A 22,968-nucleotide genomic window follows, 5' to 3' on the forward strand; every position below is an offset into this window, starting at 1 on the left:
TCTAAAATCTAAAATTATTTAAAAATCAAAAGGCGCCCTTTTTTTTAAAGCTAAATGACACGCATACAAAGAAGGGAAAAATGATGTGTTCTTTGGTGAAAGGTTGGCAATGACTGGTTTAGATGAAGGAACGTTAGGAGCGGAAAGGGACTTCATGTATTTATGAGCCACACTTGCACTGAGAGCTGGGTTAGCTGAGAGGTAAGGGGACTTGGCCAAGGACACAGCACCTGGTGTCCTGGCTCCTCACGTGCCACATTTTCCACCTCACCCCCTGCCTCTCTGCTCCAGGGGAGGATCTTCCTGTGACTGTTCTGACAGTCCTGTTCCTGCTTTGCATGGGTTTTGCAGTAGATTTCATAGTCCTGGTTAGAAATCTCGCTGAGTCAGATGTCGCTCGTGTTCCCTGTCGGTGTCTGTCTTAATCGCTTCTACCCTCCAGGTGATGGCTTACATTATTTGTCTTGTTCTTTTCAGCAGAAACTGGAGACGAGCAAAAGGCCTCCGTCTGGAACTTCCACTACCTCCAAAAGCACCTCCCCTACACTCACACCCTCCCCTTCACCCAAGGGGCACACGGCCGAGTCCTCGGTGTCGTCCTCTTCATCCCATCGGCAGTCCAAGAGCAGCGGGGGCTCCAGCAGTGGCACCATCACTGATGAGGGTGAGTCCCCCAAAGTCCTGAAATGCCACGCCCTCCTCTTTACCATTGTGACCTGGCAGGTACTCTTAATTTTACAGCCATCCTCAGTCAGGTTTTTAAAATTTCCAACAAAAATACCTATCCCTTTTCTTCCCTGAATCTGCCTTGTATTTTTATCTTTACTGTGCTGATGGTATGGTAAGCTCCCTCAAATAGTTTTTGAACTATATGTTCAAGGTGAGTTTTGTTTGTTTACACAAAGATGTACTGTAGAAATACATCTCCAAGACCAGTTATGGACCTTTCCCTGGACCTTGTATAAGTCAGAAGTCTGTCATTTGCAAGTAATGCGGTCTTCACTCAAACTGGTTTAAACAAAAGCAAACAACAGAATTTGTTGGCTCTCATAATGGAAGTGTCTAGGGTGTACTTCAGGCATGTGTAGGTCCAGGTACTTTGGGAGTGTTTCTCTCCATATCTCAGGTAGGCTGTCTCTAAGCGGTGGCAAAGTTGTCCCCCAGAAACTTCAAGCTTGCTTACTTTTGCTGCTAACTTGGCAACACCAGCAGAAAGAGTGCTACTTTCTTAGCAGGTCCAGCGAACTTCTGGGGTAAACGTAGTTGGCCTGCCTTGGCTCTATTGACAATGACGGATCATTTGCCCATGCTTGATGTGTGTCCATGGCAGTGGAATGTGTTGATTGGTCAGGCACAGGTCATGTGTCTGCTTTTGTAGCTGGGGTCAGAGTCTACGGAGAGAAGTGGCTCCTCAGAGGAAAATCACAGTGCTATTTCCAGAAGGAGGAGAGGATGAATGGTGGGCAAGCAGAATCAGTAACTGTCCCCTGTAACCAGAACTTTGGAACCTAGGCATGTGAATTGGCAGTCCCTTCCATGGGGATGATGCAGAAGGGAAGATTGACTGGACCCAGGGCAGGAGTGGAGGCTCAGCTGCAAGGCCCCAGATAAAGATAGGAAGAGATAAAGACAAAGGGAGAGGAAGAAGCCTGTCCTTTAAACTGCCCTCCATGGTCCAGGGGTGGGAATAGAGCGGGGAGAGTAGAGCTTTGGTAGAGATGGCCCAGGCAGCTGCCAGTCGAGTAGTATGTCAGAGAGGGGAGAGAAATCTCAGGTGTGCGAGGGCCTCACGCTCCTGCAAGGGCACCTGGCTGCAGCTGCCAGGAGAAGGGGGCTGAGCACGCTCTGCCCAGCAGGTGATAAGCTGAGAGCAACTACCCAGGCTGTGGTCTGGACTGAGTTGATAAATGCATGCTGCCATTGGCATCTTCTTTATTTGGGGGCTGCTTTTATTGTTTTGTGATATCTAATGCCATCATTAATAACAGCTTCAGAGAGTCACTAGCAAACCCCATTCTCCCCTAACTGTGTTTTCTGTGTGGAGTGTAAGGTTCCCTGCTCATGAATTCTCCTACCTTGGAGGCTTTTAGGAATGTAAATTCCTAGAGGTTCAGTTAGGTACTCATACCCCACCTTTCTCCAAGACAGAGTTGAGACTGTATCTGTATGCACTGTCTGTGCCCATGCTTTTCCTTCTCCATTGTTTTTTTTTTTTTAAGATTTTATTTATTTATTCATGAGAGAGAGAGGCAGAGACACAGGCAGAGGGAGAAGCAGGCTCCATGCAGGGAGCCTGATATGGGACTCGATCCCGGGACTCCAGGATCAGGCCCTGGGCCGAAGGTGGCACTAAACCACTGAGCCACCCAGGGATCCCCTCCTTCATTGTTTAAAAAAGGATTGCAAAGCCCTAGTTGAGATAAAAATAAAAGAGGACCTGATAGCACTTTTTTTTTTTAATTTCTCTGGTGTAGAAAGCCTAGTTTTCTGTTGGAGTTCTGTGTCCTGAAGCAACAAGACCTCTGTCTTATGGGCATGAGATTGTCACTGGACAGAGCTGTAACCTGTACCCCAAACAGCTACTTTTACAACATTATTGTGGGAAACATGTGGCCCGAGTCAAGGACTACCTACAGGCCTCTGCCTGCCCCATCTTTCCACCTGCTGAGTCTTTCCTAGACTCTCTAAGTAGTGGTGAAGCCTGTGCACTGGGTGCCTTAACTTGTGCTGGGTGTTAGGATAGCTCACAGTCAGGCCAGGGATTTGGACGCATGCAACATAATAGCATTATATGATTTTGACACAAATGGGATCAAATCTATGTTATCAGCAAACATGGAGTTGCCATGGCAGACTTCACCGAAGAACAAGCATTCAGGCCAGGCCAGAGGGCTGAGAAGAGGCAGGGCAGTGGCTGGCCAGAGTCAGTTGTTGAATTTACAGGAAATGTACAAGCCAGCGATTAAACACAACCATTAAAAGTCATTACAAGAAACACTACCACCTAGATATAGAATAATTGCAGGTATTATATGTGTAATATCTGTATATTACATATAAACATTCACTTATATATAATATATAAAAATATATAAGCTATGTATTTACATATTATATACAATATATTATATAATATAAATATACCTGAAAACAAAATATACATAAAGCATATGTAAATATACATAAAATCAATATAAAACATAAAGCAGGGCAGCCCCGGTGGCTCAGTGGTTTAGCGCCACCTTCAGCCCAGGGCATGATCCTGGAGACCCGGGATTGAGTCCCATGTCAGGCACCTTGTATGGAGCCTGCTTCTCCCTCTGCCTGTGTCTCTGCTTCTCTCTTTCTCTGTGTGTCTCTCTCTCTGTCTCTCATGAATAAATAAATAAAAATCTAAAAAAAAATTAAGCATATATAACATAAAATCTATAAATATAAAAATGTAATATATAATATATAAATTATATATAAATGTATATAAGCAAATGTATATTAAAACATATATAAAAGAATCCAAAGAAAAGAAATAAAAAGTCAAATTATGTGAATTTACATAATGACACTAATCATATTAAATTAGGGGTATGTGGTATTTAAAACAAATTGTATTATTAACTACTTTAGTACATTTTACTAATATCTGTGCTCTTTATGAGATAGGAATACTATATAACGGTGCATTACTATGCACATCCCTTCCCAGTTCCACTTCCAGGAACATGGGTTGTGTTGGCATCTTGAAATCAGCCAGGAAGGGGTATTGACTCCATGACGTCAGCAAGTGCCACTGATCAGGGTTTGGTTTATTGTTTCAAAGACCATTATGATGTAATCTAGACAATGATGGAGAGAACGTGCATTTTGCAGGCGAAGGTTAAAAGTGTGTCTGTTACATTGTGACTAACACAAAAAAATTGAGAAAATCTTCTCCCAGGATTTTAAAACCATTATCTCACTCGGCAGAGTTGCTCACGCACAGGTCCAATGTGCGTCTTCATTGTTCCATTTCATCTTACATGTTCCCATAAACAAAACTATCCGCCAACACCCATGTTGGAACTATACTCACTGGCTAGGGATTCAAGAGGAGGGCAAAAATCAGTGAGAGCATTCAATGAGGTGCCTGGAATGCCATGCAAGCATTGGCTAGATGGAATTTATAAGAAACGATATCATGTAGTATATTCTGATATGTAAATTGTGTGCTACACACCCCTTATCTCCATAAAATCTGCAACAAACTTATGCACCTACCTATCTACCTACCTATGTACATGCATATATTTTCCCTTGGAGAGCCAGTTGTTAGCCATTTACCAGCATGCTGCTGTGGAGGGAGCCCCAGGAGCAAAGGTTGGGCATCATGCAACTGTCAGCGGATTCTGTGTGGACGGGGACTCCATTCATCTCATACATCCTAGCTCAGTAGCGCTCTTCTGTGAGTCCTCACCCAGGCCTTCAAGGTGGTCGGCCGTCCTCCCTGTCCCCACACCCCCTTGGTGATACCCCTCATCATGCAGTTGTCACCAGTGATGACAGAGAGAGGTGTCAGAAGGGGTCGGGTGCATAGCACAGGCCTGGGAGCCGGACCACTTGGTGTGAATTCCTGCTCTGCCACAGACTGGCAGTATGATCCCATCCAAGATGTGGTAGCCAGCCTTGTGACGCCTGGCTTCCCCATCTGTAAATGGAGACAATGCTAGGATGGATCTCAGGGGGTTGTTGGAAAGAGCAAATGGGGTATCCATGTGCAGGGTGCCTGATGGTGCATCAGCCTCATCATTTTTATCTTCCCAGCCACACTGAGCTCCTTCACAGCACAGACCTTTCCATCTGTGCACTCCCAACATGTAGTAGGCATGTTGCTAGCTGCTGTTGAATGAATGAATTACAAAAGGAACTCAGGCCCCCTAACCTCCAGTCCACTCTTCTGTGAATTGCACCCACTGCCCCAGGACCTTTGCACTTGCTGTTCCTTCTGCCTAAATACTGCCTGGTGATCTTTCCCTTGGTATTGCACAGTTCACTCCTTCACTTACTGCTCAAATGGTACTTTATAAAGGAGACCTTCGTTATCCGCCCTCTATAATAAACAACATTCTCCCATTCCCTGTCATCTAGCCGTACCCTGCTCCATTCTTCCTGGCAGCCTGCTTATCTGTTTTGGTCTCTGTTGAGACCCTAATGCCTCATCTGGTAAATCCCTGTTGAATGTGTGAATGGATGTTTTTTCAAGCCAGTCCCCCCTCCCCTTTCTTGATGATGCTATTCTTGTCTCCTTTCTTCACTCTCCTCCTCTGAAATCTTGCTATCCAGAATCTTCTGTTTTCCCCTGCTCCTGGCCCCTCTGGCTCTGCTGTTCCACTAGGGTGTATCCATCCTTCCTTTGGGAAGCCCACAGCCTCCTCACACTGAGCCAAACTCCAGTTCTGGTCTGAAGCCACCTACTTGTTCTCTTAAGTTGTTTCTCTGCCTCGCTGACAACTTGCTGGCATTAGCATTTGCCACAGGTGCGGCCACGAGCATCAAGAAATCACAATTAAAAGCCATTCTTGGACAGAAAGTAGAGTTTTAGTACCAGCAGCTAGAACTCGGAGAACTTGGGGGTTGCAGCCATTGGAGGTTCACCTGGCCACGGACCTCCCCATCTTCTGTTTCCACCACCCAGTTTGGGATTTGGGGAGATGCCAAGGGCGTGCACGGAGGGGAAGTGTGGCTGACAGGTGGCTCAGACCCACCCCCAGCTGCATCCCCATGAGCGGAGCTTAGATCTGCTTTCTGTGTTGGGGTTTCTTGTGACATTTCATTTGAAATAAGACTGCCACTGCTTTATGAGTTTGAAGACCACTGTTCTGATGCATTTTGCCAAATTCTAAAATATCTTTTCACATCTTTCCCTCTCAAAGATGAACTGACTGGAATCCTTAAGAAATTATCCCTTGAGAAATATCAGCCCATTTTTGAGGAGCAAGAGGTAAGGGTGTTATTTTTGAACGTCCATCTGAATCTTACTGTAAAAAAATATCTTAAATATATGGGTTTTCATCCTGCAAGCTTCGATTGATCTTTTTCACTGAGACAGCTGAGGAAATGGAGTTTGTGTTCAGCACATTTAGTTCAGTTCATCACAGTGAAATCCTGGGGGCCTTATGGCTTGTTTTGTTGTAATAGAATTTTGTAATTTTGAGCACTTCTCTCCCTAGTAAAGTTTGTGTCTGTCCTGCACACACTTTTGTTGAAGGGGATCAACTGGCAGGCTTTTAGATTTAAAGTGGGTCAAAAGCAAATCCTAATGAATCTGTGCTAAGTGTCTGGATGTAGGGTCTGTGTTAATCCAACAGAGTTCCTTTTGCTTAAAAGCGCTCACAATCACATTTAAAAAAACAAAAATTACCGTTCTGCAGTTTGGCAGTTTCTCAAATGTTAAACATAGAATTACCATGTGACCCAGCAAGCCCACTCCTGGGTATATGCCCAAGAGAACTGAAAACATATGTCCCCACAAAAAACTTGTACACGAATGTTCACAGCAGCATTATTCACAATAGCCAACAAGTGGGAAACAACCCAAATGTCCATCAATTGATGAATGGCCAGATGCGTTATCACTGTACCATGGAATATAATTCGGCCATAAAAATGAATGAAGTGCTGATACGCGCTACAACACGGATGAACCTGGAACACATTATGCCAAGTGGAAGAAGCCAGACACAAAAGGCCACATATGGTATGATTCCATTTATATAAATGTCCAGAATAAGCAAATCTGTAGAGACAGAAAGTAATCAGTGGTTGCCAGGGAGTGGGGGGAGGAGTGACTGCTTATATGGGTGTGGGTTTCTTTTTGGAGTGATGAAAATGTTCTAAAATTGAGTGTGATGGTTGCACAACTCTGAATATACTAAAAGTCACTGAATTGTACACTTTATTTAATTAAACATTTTTTTTCATTTGCATAGAGTTGACCCACGATGTCACATTAATTTTAGGTGTACAACTCAGTGATTCGACAGGCTAATCTTTCATACTGTGTTCACCACAAGTAGAGCCACCCTCCCTCCCGTTACATCACTATTGCAATACCACTGACTATGTTCCTTGTGAGTTGTACACTCTAAATGAGTGGTCATTGTCGTTAGGTGAATTATATCTCAATAAGTTTTTGAAAAACTTACCATTTTGGCCAAATAAAGCTCCTCTGCAGGGGCACTAGCCACCAGGGTATAATTACTGGTTTAGAATATTCTGGTGCCTGGTCAAGTATATGACAACTGTCATAATTACGGTAGCAATCCTGAGAATCACTCACTGTCCCTGACAAGCTTGAGATGCTACTGAAGAGTTTGTATTTTGTTTTCAGCAGCAGAGTGCAGTGGCTTTCTTCCTCTTTTGCTTTCTCACTGTGTCCAGCATGTCCTTCTTGCCTCTTTGGCATTTTCAACCTTAGCAGTGATGTTTCTCATTGCCAAGAAATCTTTCCTGTGTGTTACTGGCAGCCTGCTTTTGTTTGCTGTGTCCTGTGCCCTCTTGGAGTACACAGGGAACACATTTCAAGGTGTGCCTCTGTTTCTTGAGGTGTCTTTGTTTCACAAGGCAGCATTTGTCCTAAGTTCTTGGCTGCATCCCCGTTTTGCAGCTGGCATGCCTGGGGGCACACCTGCCCTTCGCCATTCTCTGGTTCTCACAGTTGTCCCTTGTAGTGAACTGAAGTATGTTCCAGATGAAATTTGATGCTTTTGGAGGGTTTTTTTTTGGGGGGGGGGTGTTTTTGTTTTTGTTCTGTTTTGTTTGCTTTTGGAATTTTGAAGGGAAGGGAGACCATGCAGATTTGCTGTGGTCTTCACTCACCCACTTGAAAGTCTCCGTAGCCTTTGGGATCAGGGAGGGTCCTGAGGCCTCGGGCAGCACTTGGGGAGGGTTGGGAGCCACTGGCTGGAGGATTTCTGAGTGTATTGGGTGGTGTGAGGTTTAGCAGATGCAGTGCCCTTGTCAGGAGCCAGCTCAGCTGTCATGCCTCCCCAACCCCCCCAGCCCCACCCAAGTGCTTAGCTCCTCTCTGGACAACATATAAGCTAGGGTAGCAGTGTGTGAGAGTTGGTGTCTATCCATACAGAGATCCCGTGTGCCCTCGAAGGCTTTCATGGGACTCGGGTTTTTTGTTTTTGTTTTTTTTTGGGGGGACTCAGGTTTTAACACCATTGATTGCCCCTGCCCTCACCTCCACACCCATCCCCACAGGTACAGAGCACTGGTTAGTCCCTTAAGAAACTCCTTAAAATACCTGACATGCAGTTAGTGCTTTTCCCTCATTTCCAGGGCTCATAAATATTTCTCCCTATTATTTTATGCTTTTAGTCCTTGCTGAGAATTTGAAGAAGAATGAAGTTAATACATTTTCTCATCTTGCCATACTGAAACTAGAGACAGACTAATTTAAATTTTCAACTCTACCTGCATCAGGATGGATTTGGTTACATATATTGAAAAATCCCCAAATAATAGTATCTTAAACAAAATAGAAGGTTATTTTCCCCACAGCAATATTCAGGGGAGTCATCTAAACTCTGTCTAGCTCCATGCTCCACCATCACTAAAGTGTACAGTTCATCCTCCAAGTCTAGTATGGCTGCTAGTGCTCCAGCCATTACATCCATATTCCAGGCAGCAGGATGGAAGGAGATCACGGGAAGACACATGCTCTCCTTTTTAAGAGACTTCCTCAAAGTATCATAAACCCTCTTATATCTCATTAGCCGGAAGTCTGTCAGTTGCCATACTCATATGCAAGGGAAACTCAGAAATACAGTGCCTTAGCTTCATGGAAATGTGCCTGGCTGACAACTAGGATGGTGTACTAAAAAATAAAAGAAGAAAGAAAGAAAATAAAAAAAGTAGGGCATGAATATTGAAAGGACACAGATGTTTCTGCCTCATTCTGCTAACCCTTCAGAAGTACTCACGTGAGGAGAATTTCGTCTCTGGTGCTCTCCACCTAAAACGAGCTGTGAGGATTTGGCAGCCCCCAGGGGTGACAAAGGTCAGGGATTGAGAAGGTCAGTGCAGGTGGGGAAGCAACAGGATACTGGTGGATGCGCTCGTTCAGTCAGCCAGCAAACACAGCTCAGGTCCTGCCCCCTACCAGGCCCCCTTCCAGAGCCTGACCCCAGCAGAGCAGAAACGCCCAGAGCATTCTGGGAGCCCAGGGAAGGGGGTCTGCGGAGTGAGGGCCAGGGGACACCTCAGCCAAGCCTCAGCTGGGCTTTGGGGGGCGGGAGCAGGGCTGGCGGGCCTCTGGGAAGAGGAGCGGACGTGCGCCGAGACCATCACACTCTGGCCTGGCCGCGGCCCTCCGGACGCTGGCTCGTCTGGAGCAGAGGGCAGAGCCCGCGCAGGCAGGGCCCGGCCGGCCTGGCCGCGCGCCTGTGTGGACGGTCTGGAGGCAGCCGAGGGCCGGCGAGCCCTGTGGCCTCTGTGTGGGTGGCGGGCCAGGCTTGTGCGGGAGTGAGGGGCAGACTCAGGGCGAGACCCCAGTTCCTGGGCAAGAGGGCAGAGAGGTGCTGAGGAGCTGGGCAGGGGGCAGGGGGGCCGGACAGCGGGCACGGGGGAGGCGCAGGCCGTGTCTGTCGAAGCCCTGTCGTCTGTTCTTCCAGACCCGCAGCCCCGGGTGAGCCGTAAAGTCCCGGAGCCATGCCGGGAGGCACCTCGGGCTTGGGGCAGGGGGGAACGGCCCCTACCACCGACTCGGCCTGCTTCAGGTTCTTTCAATCCGGGAAAGTAAAATGACTATTAAAACACAGAGGGAATGATAGGGGACATTTTTCCAGAAAAAAAATACCTCTACCTCCATCAATTGTTTTGAAGACATTTTTTTCTTTTTTTAATTTACTCATGAGAGACAGAGACACGGAGAGAGGCAGAGACACAGGCAGAGGGAGAAGCAGGCTCCCTGCAGGGAGCCCGACGTGGGACTCGATCCAGGGTCCCCAGGATCAGGCCCTGGGCCGAAGGCAGTGCTAAACCGCTGGGCCACCCGGGCTGCCCTGAATGCCTACTTTTAAAGTGAAGAACTGAGGATTTCCAATAAGTTACAAAAGTTTTCTTTTAAATTGTTGCAATATTATGTCACGTAAAACTATCACGTTTTTATAATTTAGCTTGTAAAGCTCCGGGTAGAACCTACAACCACCCATAAGTTAGGTTGGGGGAGGGTTCGTACATTTCAGGTGGGAGACTGAGGCAAGGCCCCTGCCCTGGTGCCCAGGTGCAGGCGGGCCTGAGGCCCTGTCTGGCTGTGTCCACGCAGCACCGTGGGGGGCAGCGCCACCTCCTCTCCCGAGCCCAGGCCGGACCGGGGGCTGTGGGCAGCCCAGCTCACTTCCACCTCTCCCAGGTGACTGCCCTTTGGGGGTCTAATTTGCGAGGACCCATACGGGGGACACAACTGCTTAATTCTTAGGGAACATCAAGTCGCATTAGCACGGAGGCCGCTGCCCTGCGGAAACGGCGAGAGGGCGGCCGAGCAGCCGCGGCACCGAGGGGTGATGTGGCCCCGCAGGGAAGAGCAGGGGCTCTGGGACCCGCTGCCCGGGCTCCAGGCTTGGCTTCCACAGACCGGCCCCTTAACTTTGCAGACTGAATCTCTCCGCGCCTCAGTTTCCCTGTCCCCCAACAGGGGAGAGTAGCAATCACACCTTCTGTCATCAGGTTTGAACGACTCAGTCTGTGTAAAATACTCATGGCGTGAGCTTCTGCATCCTCCCCTCGTCACCTCGCGGTGAGGCCCTAGGACGGACGTGGGGTGCGCACCGCAGCGTGAGGCCGGCACCGGCCACGTCTGACCCTCAGAGGACGGGCGCCACCAGCCACACAGCCGGGCGGCCCGTATACCCTTCGCCTGGAGCTGAGGCCAAGCTGGGAGGACAGAAATGTTAGGGTCTCTCCTGTAGCAGCCAAGGGCTGCGGGGCTTTGAGGCGCCCTTGTTCTCAGCCCTTCTCCGCTTCCGTTCTCCGTGGCCCTTCTTCCTTTATCGCTTCTGCTTATTGATTTGCTCACTGCGTCTTCCCACAGTCTGCCCCTCCCTTGTCCTGTGGGGGGGAGCGTGCCGAGTCCTGCCACATATGCACAGTTGCTGTGAGGTTTCCAGGATTGCTGGAAACACAGCAGCACTGGGATCAACTATCTATCTTCCTCCTTTCCTTTCTTTCTTTCTTTCTTTCTTTCTTTCTTTCTTTCTTTCTTTCTTCTTTCTTTCTTTCTTTCTTTCTTTCTTTCTAAGATTGTGTTTATTATTTACTTATTTATTTATTAGAGCAAGTGTAAGCAGGGGGAGCAGCAAAGGAAGAGGGAGCAGCAGACTCCCCGGTGAGCAGGGAGCCGGATGCAGGGCTCCACCCCAGGACCCTGGGGTTATGACCGGAGCCCAAGGCAGGCATCCCTGGGATCAGCTTTCTACTAGCAGACTTGGATTTGCAGCACGCCGGCCACCCGGACTATGGTCTCAGAGACTCCTCTCCCTTGCTCAGTGGTCAGGGTCTTTCCACAATGCACCTGTCCTGGAATTCCCGGGCCTAGAGCCAAGGAGAGTTAGTCCTTAATAATACTTTGAACTAAACTCTCGTGGTAAAATCAGGAATTGGAAGTAGTAAGTCATAATTAATTCACTGCTAATAAAGCACGCATGGCCCATAATCATACTTCCATTGTGGTTGGGAAGAAAGAGGCGTGGCGTCAAGCCGATGGCAGCGAGCCCCCCTTCTGTTTTCCCAGGTGGATATGGAGGCATTCCTCACGCTCACGGACGGCGACCTGAAGGAGCTGGGTATTAAGACCGATGGGTCCAGGCAGCAGATTTTGGCAGCGATTTCTGAACTGAATGCAGGCAAGGTACTGTTCTCCATCTTCTTCTCCTGTTTCAGACAGCAGAGAGTGTCACTAGGATCCTGAGCCCTCTGTGATCCCAGGGACGTTTGAGGTCCGATTGCATCTCCTCTGGCACATCTGGCAGAGGACGGCCCCATGGGCACACTTCTCAGCACTGAGCGCTCACTACCCACCCACCCCCCCTGCTCCTTTTCCAGACCTCTCCTCCCTTAGGTGCCGCTAAAACCCTCCCTGTGGTACTTTCAATCCACGTGGCTGAGTGTTGCCCTCCAGTGACAGTGGAAGCAGAGCTTGTGGTGAGGAGGGGCCTTGGAGTCAGGCCCTCCTGGGCGTGAGCCCACTCCTCCCCTTACTCACCGTGTCCCCTACGAGCCATCACCTCCCCTTGCTCTCCTCATCCACTGCGGATGGTGGGGAGGCGACGGGGTCGTTGCCAGGACCAAAATGCCTACCAGCGCCCCTGGCACGCACAGACCCGTCAATCACTGTTGTTATTGTTGGCACCCCGCATTCTTGTCTGATGTGAAGTTTCTGTTTCATCAGCTTTAAACCAAAGATTAACAACACACCCCCTGCCAAGGGCATACATGCGAAAAACAGTTGGAAAAAAAATGCACAAGAAGCAAACCACCACTCACTTTGCAAACCTTAGAGCACGGCTGGGGTTGGCTATTCCAGCTCCTTTGCTTTCTCCTTTTTTCCCTAACGTGGGATGGACTTTTCTGCCTCACTGCCACAACCTGGAGGACTTGCTTACCTGTTGCTTTTTCACGCTTTGCCTGACAGCCCCCGTCTGGGGAGGCAATCACGCCCTGCGTCCGGGGATTTGCCATTACAAATAGCGCCTTAATGGCTCTCTCTGCCTCGTTCCTTTTTCCTCTGTTGTTTTGTTCCTCAGGCTGTGCTCCTTGATACAAGGTTATGTCAGAGAGCATGACCGGTCCTACGGTTCTGTCTGTGTATTGCCGGGTATGCACAGAAATATCGAACAGACTTAGAGTGCCAGCAGCAAATAAATATTCATGTAGCACTTTATCATTCACAAGACACTTCACATACGTTTCTCCAGTTAATCCGAGGAGGCCGCATCCTCACCATTCCCGTGTCCAGCTGGCGAGGGAGCAGAGCCTCAGGGTGGGAGGCGGGCCAGCAAGTGAGGCAGGACCTGCACCCGGGTCTTCTTCGTATGTTCCCACATGCCGTGCTGTGTGGAGGTGGCTCCTGCCAGCCCCACCGGGGCTGGGGGTGGTTGTGTCTGTTGCTGTCACCATTATGATCATTTTATCTGTTGATCGGCTATAAGGTGGTCCTTCAGGGTGATTTAATTGGCAGTGCTTCCAACACGTGTGTTTTATCTTGAGTTTTTACTGTCTGTTCTTTTTCTTCTGTAAATGGCCTGTTGCTAAACACTGCTCATCTGTTCTGTGGGCCCAGGCTGCCTCACTTTACAGACAGGGAAGCTGAGGCTCAGAGATGGAGAGTGAGCCCTGACACCCAGACCAGACCGTTTCTGCTCTGCTATCAGATGTGAGGGGCAGGGGAGGGGGTGAGGCAGGCACGGGGGTTGCTGGAAGTTGCTGGAAATGGACCAGTCTTGGCTGGTAGTGAAGCCCCAGGGTGGCTCATGGGGCCTCAATCAACCAGAACAAGCCATACAGTCTTTGGAGTGTTAGATCTAGTCATGAAAAATAGTCTTGGAAAAATAGCCATGTCCCAAGCATTATATGGGTGTTGAGCACCAAGGATACCTTGTGCCCAGCACTGCTCTGAGCATGTCACATCTACTCATTCATTTAACTTCACAAAAGCCACTGAGGCCAGGTCCAGTTTGTAGGTGGAGGAACTGAGGCACAGAGAGATTAAGGAACTTGACTGAGATCACACAACTGGTAAGTGGCAGAGTCAGAATTGGAACCCAGAGTTTGTATGCTGACCACTATGCTGCCCTGCCTCAGTGTGAGCCACAAGTCCATATAAAGGAGAGCTCCTGACCTTGAGTGGGGGCTGGAAAGGCAAGGTTCTGGAAGACATCTCCATGGAGGTGGCAGGCAGGCTGGGATCTAAAGAAAGATGGAAACCTTCAGGTAGAAAGGTAGAAGAGTGCAAACTAGGCAGGAGGAAGCACATGTGCAAAGGCCCTGTGGTGAGAGGATGTGCCATGCATTTCAAGAACTAAGGAAGTGCTGGACCTGAGAGCAAGAGGTATGGTGTGAGGGAAGGCCAGAGGAAACAGATGAGGGCCCCCGGTGGTTGAGGGTGACCCAGTCAAGTAAGGGCAAGGGCTTTGTAGAGGGAGTAGGTGAGTGATGGTAGGGGGATTTGGCTCAAGGGTTACAGGACCCTTTCTGCTCTTGTCCTCCAGAGGCTAGACATGTGAGCCAAGGAGAAGATGGAGGTGGGGGAAGCCAAGCCAGTCAAGGAAAGACAGGAAAGTTTCTAGTTGTAGGGCCAGTGAGGATCATGGAGGGCATGAGAAGACTAGCCAGGAGCTGGGTGCCACTAGAGTGTGACTAGGTGGTAGGGAGTGGGGTAGGGTGTGGTAGATGGTAGCTGCTAATGCTTCCAGAACCTCTCCTCTGCCCTCAGTGGCCATGGCCTTTGTGACCCAGGATCACAGAAAGAAGACAGACTGGGCTGGTTTGCAAATCTTAGGAAACTTAACTGCCATGATCAGAGTGGATGATGTGCCATCTCAAGCCCACTCCAAAGGAGAACATTTTTCTTAACATTTGCACAAACTGGGACCTTTTTTCATTTTCTCTCAAATTCATTGCCCCCATACTCTGTTTCTGTAACAGTCTGTCTCCTGTACCAAACAAGGCCCAGCATAGAGAAGCAGAAGCATCGACAGCTACTGGTCCTTAGTTCAGGCTGCATACCAGAGGACCATCTACTGGGTGGCTTGTGGGCAACAGGAATTGTTTCTCACTGCACGGAGGCTGACCATTTCAGATCAGGGTCCCAGCGTGGTTGAGATCTGTGAGGGTCCTCTTCCAAGCTGCAGACTGCCCACTCCTCATTGTGTCCTCACACGGCGGAGAGCAGGGAAGCACGGTGTCCCCTTTGTCATCTTAGAAAGACTCCACTGCTGTCACAAGAGTCCCACCCTGGTGACCTCATCCAAGCTCCGTCACCTCCCAAATGCCCTCACCCCTCACACCATCACGTTGGGGGCAGGGTTTCCACATATGAATGCAAGGTGTGGGGACACATTCCTCCGTAGCAGTGGTCTTCTTCGGGGGCACTGGCTGACTAGCTCCCAACCAAGAGACCTGGATGCTTCTGACCTAGATCGAGGGGACAGCTCTGTCCCACTCCCATCCCTCCCACAGGCAGCATCCACCCTCAAAGTCAGGCCGTTCCACATGGAAGCATGCAGAGGGAGGGTCTGAACTACAAAAGTCCTGTGGAAGTGAGGACCGTGCATCACAGTGTGCCATGGAGCAAAAGCATGATTGGGAGAAGCTAAATATTACAAAAGCAGTTTATCTTCTGCACTACTTGGGGTTACCATTGCAGCTATTTGCTACTTTTTAAGGCAAAGAAGTTCTCAGGCCGAGCGTGGCTTCCAGGAGCCCTTTGGATGGCCTTTGGATGCCCTGGGCCTCAGCTGTTCTGGGCCAGACCCGCTGGCCAGACTTTAGGGCATCCTGCCTCTTTCTTGATTGTCTCAGGACACCCACTCCCCCTTCAGCATTCACACTGTTTTGCAACCCAACCTCAGCCAGTGGAGTGCCCAATGGTTCCAATGCTCTGGACATATTCGAGAACCCAGACCGGTACCCATGAGAGAGGGGAGGCCCAGCTTTCCTTGTCCACCAGTGTCTTCATGGCTGTGGACCCAATTTAGGGTTCGCCAGCAGCATTTTTAAAAACAATAGCGTAGAAAATATCAATATTCTTTGCGGGTAGGAGTGTAAAATTTGTTTCGGTTGTATATATTTACACATAACGAGGTTGTGATCTAAAATGTGTTTCTTACACAATCAAAAATAGTTTGAACATTTTAGCTTAAAACGTTTTGTGTTTTGTTCTGTTTTGTTGGTGAATATGAACCAAAAACCTGGCTCCACCATAAGAATACCAGCAAAGCAGTCCTCTAAGCCATGGGCCTTCCCGGCTGAACCTCCCCACTCCAGTATTCCAGCTGTGATGTGTACTCAGGTCCACTTATTAGTTTATTAGTTTCAAACAAGTTTGTATGTTGGAGAAGGTCAGCCAGAAATTTCACCTTTAGTTGGTCGTAAGCCATCACTTCTGTGTATTGCCGTTTTGTGTGTGTGTGTGTGCACGTTCAAAGCAGTGCACGTTCATTTTACTAAATTTGCACAGTGCCAAAAAGGTGAAAAGAGTTTTTAAAGGAATCACGATCCAACCACCCAGAGGCCAGTGCTGTTCACATTTGGGAAGATCACTGCAGTGTTTTGTGCCAAATGTTTTTCTCTCTGTGGCTGAGATAAATTTGGATCTATAATTTTACATCCTACTTTCTTCATTTAACATTAAATATATGCAGTTACCCATGTCATTAAAAACTCTTTTTAATATAATACATTTGCATGGATGTACTAAAATTACCTTATTTTAAATCCCTACTAGTTGGATATGTAGATATCCGAACTTTCTATTAATAGTACTGCAGTGGGCAACTTTGTGTATAAGTCTAATTATCTCCTCAGAATAGATATCTAAAAGTGGAATTGTGAAGTCAAAGAGTCTAAATCAAGGTATATGGCACTTCTTCCTGAATTACTTTCCAGAAAGAGCCAGTGAACATCCCCACCAGCTGTGGGCGTGTGACTCCAGTGTCAGTGAATCCCCGCCAGTCCTGAGTACTCTCAGTTTACTTTTAAATTTTTATTAGTTTGGGAGGCTGAATAGTGTGCCTCATTTTAATTTCTATTTCTTTAGGTACTGGATAGACCGAACACTTTTTTTCTACTTTTCATGGCCGTTCGCTTTTTTCCTTTTAAGAATTATCAGGCAGGTCCTTTGAAACTCAGGGGCTTCTAAGGGGCAGATATTGTCATCATCTTCAGTCAGCTGTGGACACGAACAATGATGGTTTTCATTACCCACAGCTCTCTCCTAAGTAGGAGGCATTGCTGGAACCCTGGCTCACCCTGACCCCATCTCTCAGGCAATTCAGACTAAGGTAGCATTTAACAGTGACCTTGCCGTCACCCTCCTCTTTATTTGTTAGCCCCCTGAAGTTTGTAGGGTGTCACCCCATTCATTATCTCTGGTGGAGCCCCCTCATAGCCTCAGCGTGTCCTCCTATCCCCATTTTACAGATAGGAAACCCAGCAGCATGGGGTCCTGCCTGGGATGCCACCGCGAGGGAGCCGTAGACTAGGGAGTCACGGTCCTCTGACCCCGCATCCAGTGCTCTGCCCTCTGCCCTGTTGGACTCCAGGGGAGGTCTTTTTCTGGCTTATTTAACTTACTTGGAAGGATTGGCATGCCGGGAGGTCTTACTGCCTGTTCAGGTGTCCAGGAGGCTTTGATGGGAGATGAGGTCCCCACTCTCAGGGCTCATGGAGGAGCCGTCTGGGGTCTGGAGAGTCCACCCATGGAGAGTCCACAAATTGTACAAAGAAGAGACAATTTGTAATCCGAGCTCATTCTGTGGACTTCTTTTTTCCCTGTCTACTCTTAAAGAACAATCTGCCAGAGATTATTCATTTTTAATCTGCTTTACATTTGGAGTGCATTTGTTGGTTTTAAAAAATATGTGTTTAGTCCACACTGCTGTCCTCTGAGGACAGGACCTGTCAGCCTCCTGCTGCTCACACAGGGTCTGATGTCACCAGCCACCTTTTGAGTACTATTATTATCCCCATTTTATAGATAAGGAAATGAAGGCTCAGAGAGATAAAGTGTCTTGCCTCAGGGTCACCCAGATAGTAAATGGGAGGAATGGGATTTGAACCCTGGCTGTTTGATTCCAGTCTCTGCTCTTAACCTCTGTGTGTCATTGCCTCTCAGCCGGGCATTCAGTGAAGATGTTCTCTGGGCTGAAAGAAACATCCACCCTCTCCCTCTTTTCCCATCTCAAAACATGTGCGTTGAGGGGGTAGGGATGGGGGGAATGTTGCAGGGATAGAGTGAGAAGTGAATCACTGTGAAGAGCAACCTGACATCTTTTGGGCAAGAGGGAGTAAGGCAGTTCAAACTCTCCCTGTGTAGCAGAAAGAAGTTCAGCTCCCACTCAAATTCCCCAGAAATCTGAGAGCTAGAAAGACACACAGAGTGAGTCTGGAGGAAACCTCCCTTGCAGGCCATGTGACCTGGGGCAAGTCGGTCCTGCTCCCTGGGCTCTGTGTCCTGTCCTTGTCTGAGGGATTGGACCCCTGCATTTTAGGGGCCCTCTCCAGCCTTGACGGGCTGTGACCGTGGGTGCTGGGGGGCATTCTGAGTCAGCATGTTTTTATTAAACTCAGTACTCTTTTAATTAGATAATTTATTTTCCCCAAGACACCCATGGGTTTCTCAAGTATGAGTCGAGCATTAACAATACTATGTCAATTGAACTAATAGTTAAAAGATTTAACAAGAAAAAAAAAGATTTAACAAGACTTTGTGTCTGTTTTCAATTTCCTCCACAGGGACGTGAGAGACAAATTTTACAGGAAACCATTCACAACTTCCACTCTTCCTTTGAGAGCAGCGCCAGCAATACCAGGGCCCCTGGAAACAATCCCTGTACATGATCTTCCCTCCCGTGGTCACCAGCCTGAGCTTTCTGAATCCCAGTATTGTCCTGTCATAGCAGTGCTCCAGCCACCATCAGCTCTTCCCCATTCCCTGAAACATGCCACGCTTGGACACACCACCATGCCTTTGTCACATTCCCTCTGCCCAGAATGCCTGTCTTCTCTTCCCTGCTGTAGTAGTTGGTGACCCTTGTTGCTGTCACACAAACGCAGTAGACTTAGCCTCACATGAAGTCCTGTATGGCTGCTTCTGCTTGGCAGGTGGCTTCCCGCTGTGATTTGGGGACCCAGTTCCTTCCACCTCATGGCCCTGTCATCCCCAGGGGCCTCAGCATCTGGCTGGCAGTTTCTGGCTGGCAGAAATGGGAAATGCATGGTGGAGAAGGCACAGCCATTCTTAACTACCTTCCTCTTGAAGGTAGTGTTCCATCCACTCCTGTTCACGTTCCATTGGCCACCAGTAGTCACAAGGCCCCACCTGGTTGCAGAAGAGGCTGGGAAATGCAATCTTTGTTTAGGCAGTGGCTGCCCAGCTGCAACTCTGCACTTAGCTGGGGCAGCACATGTTCTAAAGGAATCTTAGCTTTCCCTGGCATGTCTTCCTGTAAAACTTCTAACTTGTTCTTTGGTATACAAGTCACCTACCCAGTGAAGCCTTTCTTGACTCCCTTACATAGAACTAACTTTTCAGCCCACACGGTCCCTTACTGCTTGTTTGTAACTCTGTTCTAATGCTTGGCTGCACCTACAGCATACAACATACAAGTATTCAGGACATGTATGTTGAATGCATTTTTCTTCATTGCAACAGCAACCTTTTCTGTAGGAAAAAAAGAGTAGGCCCACTGTGTGATCTTGGATTCCCTTCTTCTCTCTGGCCTTCAGTGTCCTCACCTGCAAGATCAGGGGTTGGGCAGGATGATGCTGTGATAGTCTACGCACCTCACCCCATGTCACTGTAGGGCTTCCTGCACTTCAAGTGGGAGCAGAAGACCCTAATACATTACGTTGTGGAAGGATTTTGGTGCTCAAACTTTCTAGACAAAGGAACCAAGTGTTTGGAATTTCTTGTACACCCCATTAATGCTATGTTCCTCAGAAGGGAATTGGTGCTTATAGTTCTCTGCGGTGTCATATTACTTTAGTGGGCTCCGACTTCTAAAACCCAGTAGCTTTTGGAAGTGTTTTCAAATGAGTAATTTGGCCAACACTTGCTGCATTTCTGTAATGTGCTGGGTGCCGGGGATACAGAGACAAACTAGAGCCAGCCCACCCTTGGGGACCTTGATAGGCACGAGAAGACGTGAGTGGACGGTCCCAACCTCGAGAGACAGCATGGTACAGGGGAGCTTGTGCTCTGGACTCGGGCTCCAAGTTCACCTGCAGCCCCATGCCTGGCCAGCTGCGTGGCCTGGGACAGGTCACTTAACCTCTTGCTCGGAGCTGAGAGCCACCGTGCAGAAAGCATTGGGTCTGCACAAAGTCCGCAGTTGACCGCAGCCTTCACAGAGTTCCCATCTTTGCCACGAGCCCTGCCAGGCCACATGATGATCTCCTTGGGAGGTGTGGTCTCATGTGTCCCTCCCCAGCCACGAAGGTCTGCTCCCCCTCCATGGCTTCTCGAGGCAGCCATGACCACGTCGCCCAGAGCCACCTCATGCTCACCCTCCACCTGTTGAGCCAGCTCGTCCTCCATCCTCTCAGCCTCCCACCAGCCCCAGCCGACTTGCACCGTGACTGGAGAGGGCGGTTTCTCTCTAGCCGTCAGTGACAGGCTTCTTTATAAAGGTCCCTCAAGGCCAGGCCTTTAAGGAGACGTGGTCAATGAACACCTACTGCGTGCATCAGCCTGACCTCCCCACCACCCCAGGGAATCCTGCACACCTGGGGGACCCAGAGGGAAGCTGCGTGCTGGTTACACAGCCCGGGTGGGCAGAGCTGGCCAAGAACTGGACTGGCGGGCTCCCGGGCCCACGCCTCTTCCACTGATCCACGTAGCCTCCTGGAGCTGGAAGCACCCGGGGTTCCTACTGTTGTACTTGTGGCTTCGGGGGTTGGTTATCAATAGGCCGTGGGTTGTTTGCCCCTGAAATACATTGGCCCCCAAGTTATGTGCTTTGAGGTCTTGTGTCTGCTTGCTGCTGTCCTGTTTTTTTTCTTTTTTTTTTTCATAAGCCCGATATTTGTGCAGCTTCCTGTCAGGTAAGTTTATTTGAACATCCATCATACACAGAGAGCTATGCTGGAGGGGATCCGCTTTCCACAGTGCAAGCTCCCCTGATCTCATCCGATGACCCGAGATGACCAGGGCTGATTCCCATTTTGCAGATGGAAAAACTGAGGCTCAGGGAGGCACCTCTCTTGTCTTTTTCACTGGACTCAAGTGGTTCTTTCCTTCCAGGCAGTTTGTGTGTTGCCTGGTGAGATTCCTGGCACCCTTTCCAGGCCGTGTTCTCTCCCCTTCCTGGTGACCCCCCACCACCCCACGTGTACCTTCCGCCTGCCTGCAAGAGGCTGTTCTCCATAGTGTTTCCCTTGCTCCATGACCTTAGCCAGCATTCCCAAAGTGTGTTCCTTGGAACACTAGTTCCATAGGATATTAATGGGTTTTTCATCAAGAAAAAGGCAGCATATATGTGAAAGTGCGGTGAGGCTTTGTGATCAAATAGGTTTGATGGGCACATCGGTTAAAGCCCGGTTACATGATTGTCCAGGTGCAGGACATCTCCCAACCTTCAGCATGCCCACGTGTGCTGGGCCTCTTCATGGGGGCCATGTAGCAGGTGACACTTCCCGTATGTTCGCTCACAGAGCGCTGCTTCACTGTGCTCTTACAAGACAGGTTCCTTGGACACTGTCAGGGAAATCTGCTTTGACTGTGGCAGCCGTGAGGACTCACAGCCCCTGGGAGCAGGGGAGGGGACACTGAAGGGCCATGGCTGGGTCAGGGGTCCTTGGTCCTCCTGTGTCCCCAGCATCTCTTGGCAGAGGTGCCCTGGTTGGCAGTAGGACGTCAGGGTAGGGGAGTCTCCTGACTGAGGTGATTGGGACCCTGCTCAGAGGACTCCGCATCTGTTGCAGGGTGTCTTCGGCAGGGTAGAGGGGGCCCTCTCTCCCGGCCTTAGTGCAGTATCCCGCCTACTGTGTGCTAGCTGTCCAGCCACGCTTCCCCAGGGGATGCTCCCACCGTTTCCCAGACCGTTACGTGGAGGCCAGCTAGTTTTGCAAGGAGAGTGTTTACTCTTGCATCCCTTCACTCACCGACATGCACTGAGCATCCAGCCTGTGCCTGCCCCTGCTTATGTTTTGGATCCAGGGGTGAAAATACACTCAATCCAGCCCTTAAGTAACCCCCAGTGTCTTCAGAGGTGTAGATAAAACTCTGCAGTGCTGTGTGAGGAGTCTTGTAATGAAGGGCTGTGCTAGGTCCGTGGCTCCAAGAGCATCGTCTGTGATGGCTCAGGTTTGGCCCCACAGGAGAGGGCTGGCGGATGAGGAAGCCAACGGGCCCCCAGACTGGGGGGGCGGGGACAACCTGTGTGAAGTGAGTCCACATATGACATTTGTGGATTACATATTGCTGGCATTGAGTTAAATACCTGTTTTTCTGACTTGGGTTGGTTTTGTTTTGTTTTTGATTTGGGTTCTTTTCTTTGAATGCATAGAAGCGATCTGTCCCCCTGGAAAGAGCACTGAATCTAGAGTCAACTCCAGCACCTGGTTTTTTGGCTCAGCCACTTATATTGAGTAACAGTGGGCTTGTTTCTTCCTGAATCTCAGTTTCCCTTTTGGTTAAGAGGAGTTAGTGCTCCCCAAGGTGCTAAAGATCAGATGCAAGTGAGAAAGCCCTTTTCACACTGTGTGAAGCTGTGCAGATTTGAGAAATCGCACTGTGGTTGCACATCTGAAATCAATCTCCATCTCCCTCCCTCTGGCTCCTCCTCCCCATCTCCTGTCCCCTTGTCCTCCCTCCACCACCTCCCACTTGCCCAGATGTAGGGGCAGCTGGGGTGGGGAGCAGGGAATAAGGCCAGAAGAGGCCTCCCGCCAGAGGGAGCAGCAGCTTAGATGGCTTGTGCTGGCATCGGAGCCCCAGGAAGCAAGGCTTGACAGTGGATCCCCATGCTCCAGCAGTCCTAACTCGGGGTGTTCGTGTCTTTGGGATTCCCAGCAAGGTGGACAGAAAGAAGCAGGAGGGCTTTCCAGACAAATTGCAGGAGCTGATCCAGCAGACAAGGAGACAGGAAACCCTTCCACTTTTCTCTTCCCTTGGAGCTGCCCAAGGACACAGCTACGCAGGGCAGGATTGGACCACACAGCTGTGGGCACCTACCCTGACCCGCGCCACCCAGAATGCCTCCTAAAGCT

General features: G+C 49.2%; 1 protein-coding gene across 2 annotated transcripts in view; it reads left to right on the forward strand.

Moving 5' to 3' along the window:
* The window catches only part of ANKS6 (ankyrin repeat and sterile alpha motif domain containing 6), a 47,748-nt gene extending 27,037 nt beyond the window's left edge, over window positions 1-20,711 (forward strand). The window contains exons 12-15 of one of the 2 annotated variants that reach the window (XM_055302624.1): window positions 478-664; window positions 5,907-5,974; window positions 11,771-11,887; window positions 18,493-20,711. In XM_055302624.1, coding sequence (XP_055158599.1) covers window positions 478-664; window positions 5,907-5,974; window positions 11,771-11,887; window positions 18,493-18,597 — 477 coding nt within the window. In that variant the 3' untranslated portion in view covers window positions 18,598-20,711. The remainder of the gene's footprint in view (window positions 1-477; window positions 665-5,906; window positions 5,975-11,770; window positions 11,888-18,492) is intronic. The other variant, XM_055302625.1, reaches the window with a different exon arrangement.
* The last annotated feature ends 2,257 nt before the right edge of the window (window positions 20,712-22,968 follow it).

This window comes from Nyctereutes procyonoides, unplaced genomic scaffold (assembly GCF_905146905.1).
Source record: "Nyctereutes procyonoides isolate TBG_1078 unplaced genomic scaffold, NYPRO_anot_genome, whole genome shotgun sequence".
NCBI classification, from domain to species: domain Eukaryota; kingdom Metazoa; phylum Chordata; class Mammalia; order Carnivora; family Canidae; genus Nyctereutes; species Nyctereutes procyonoides.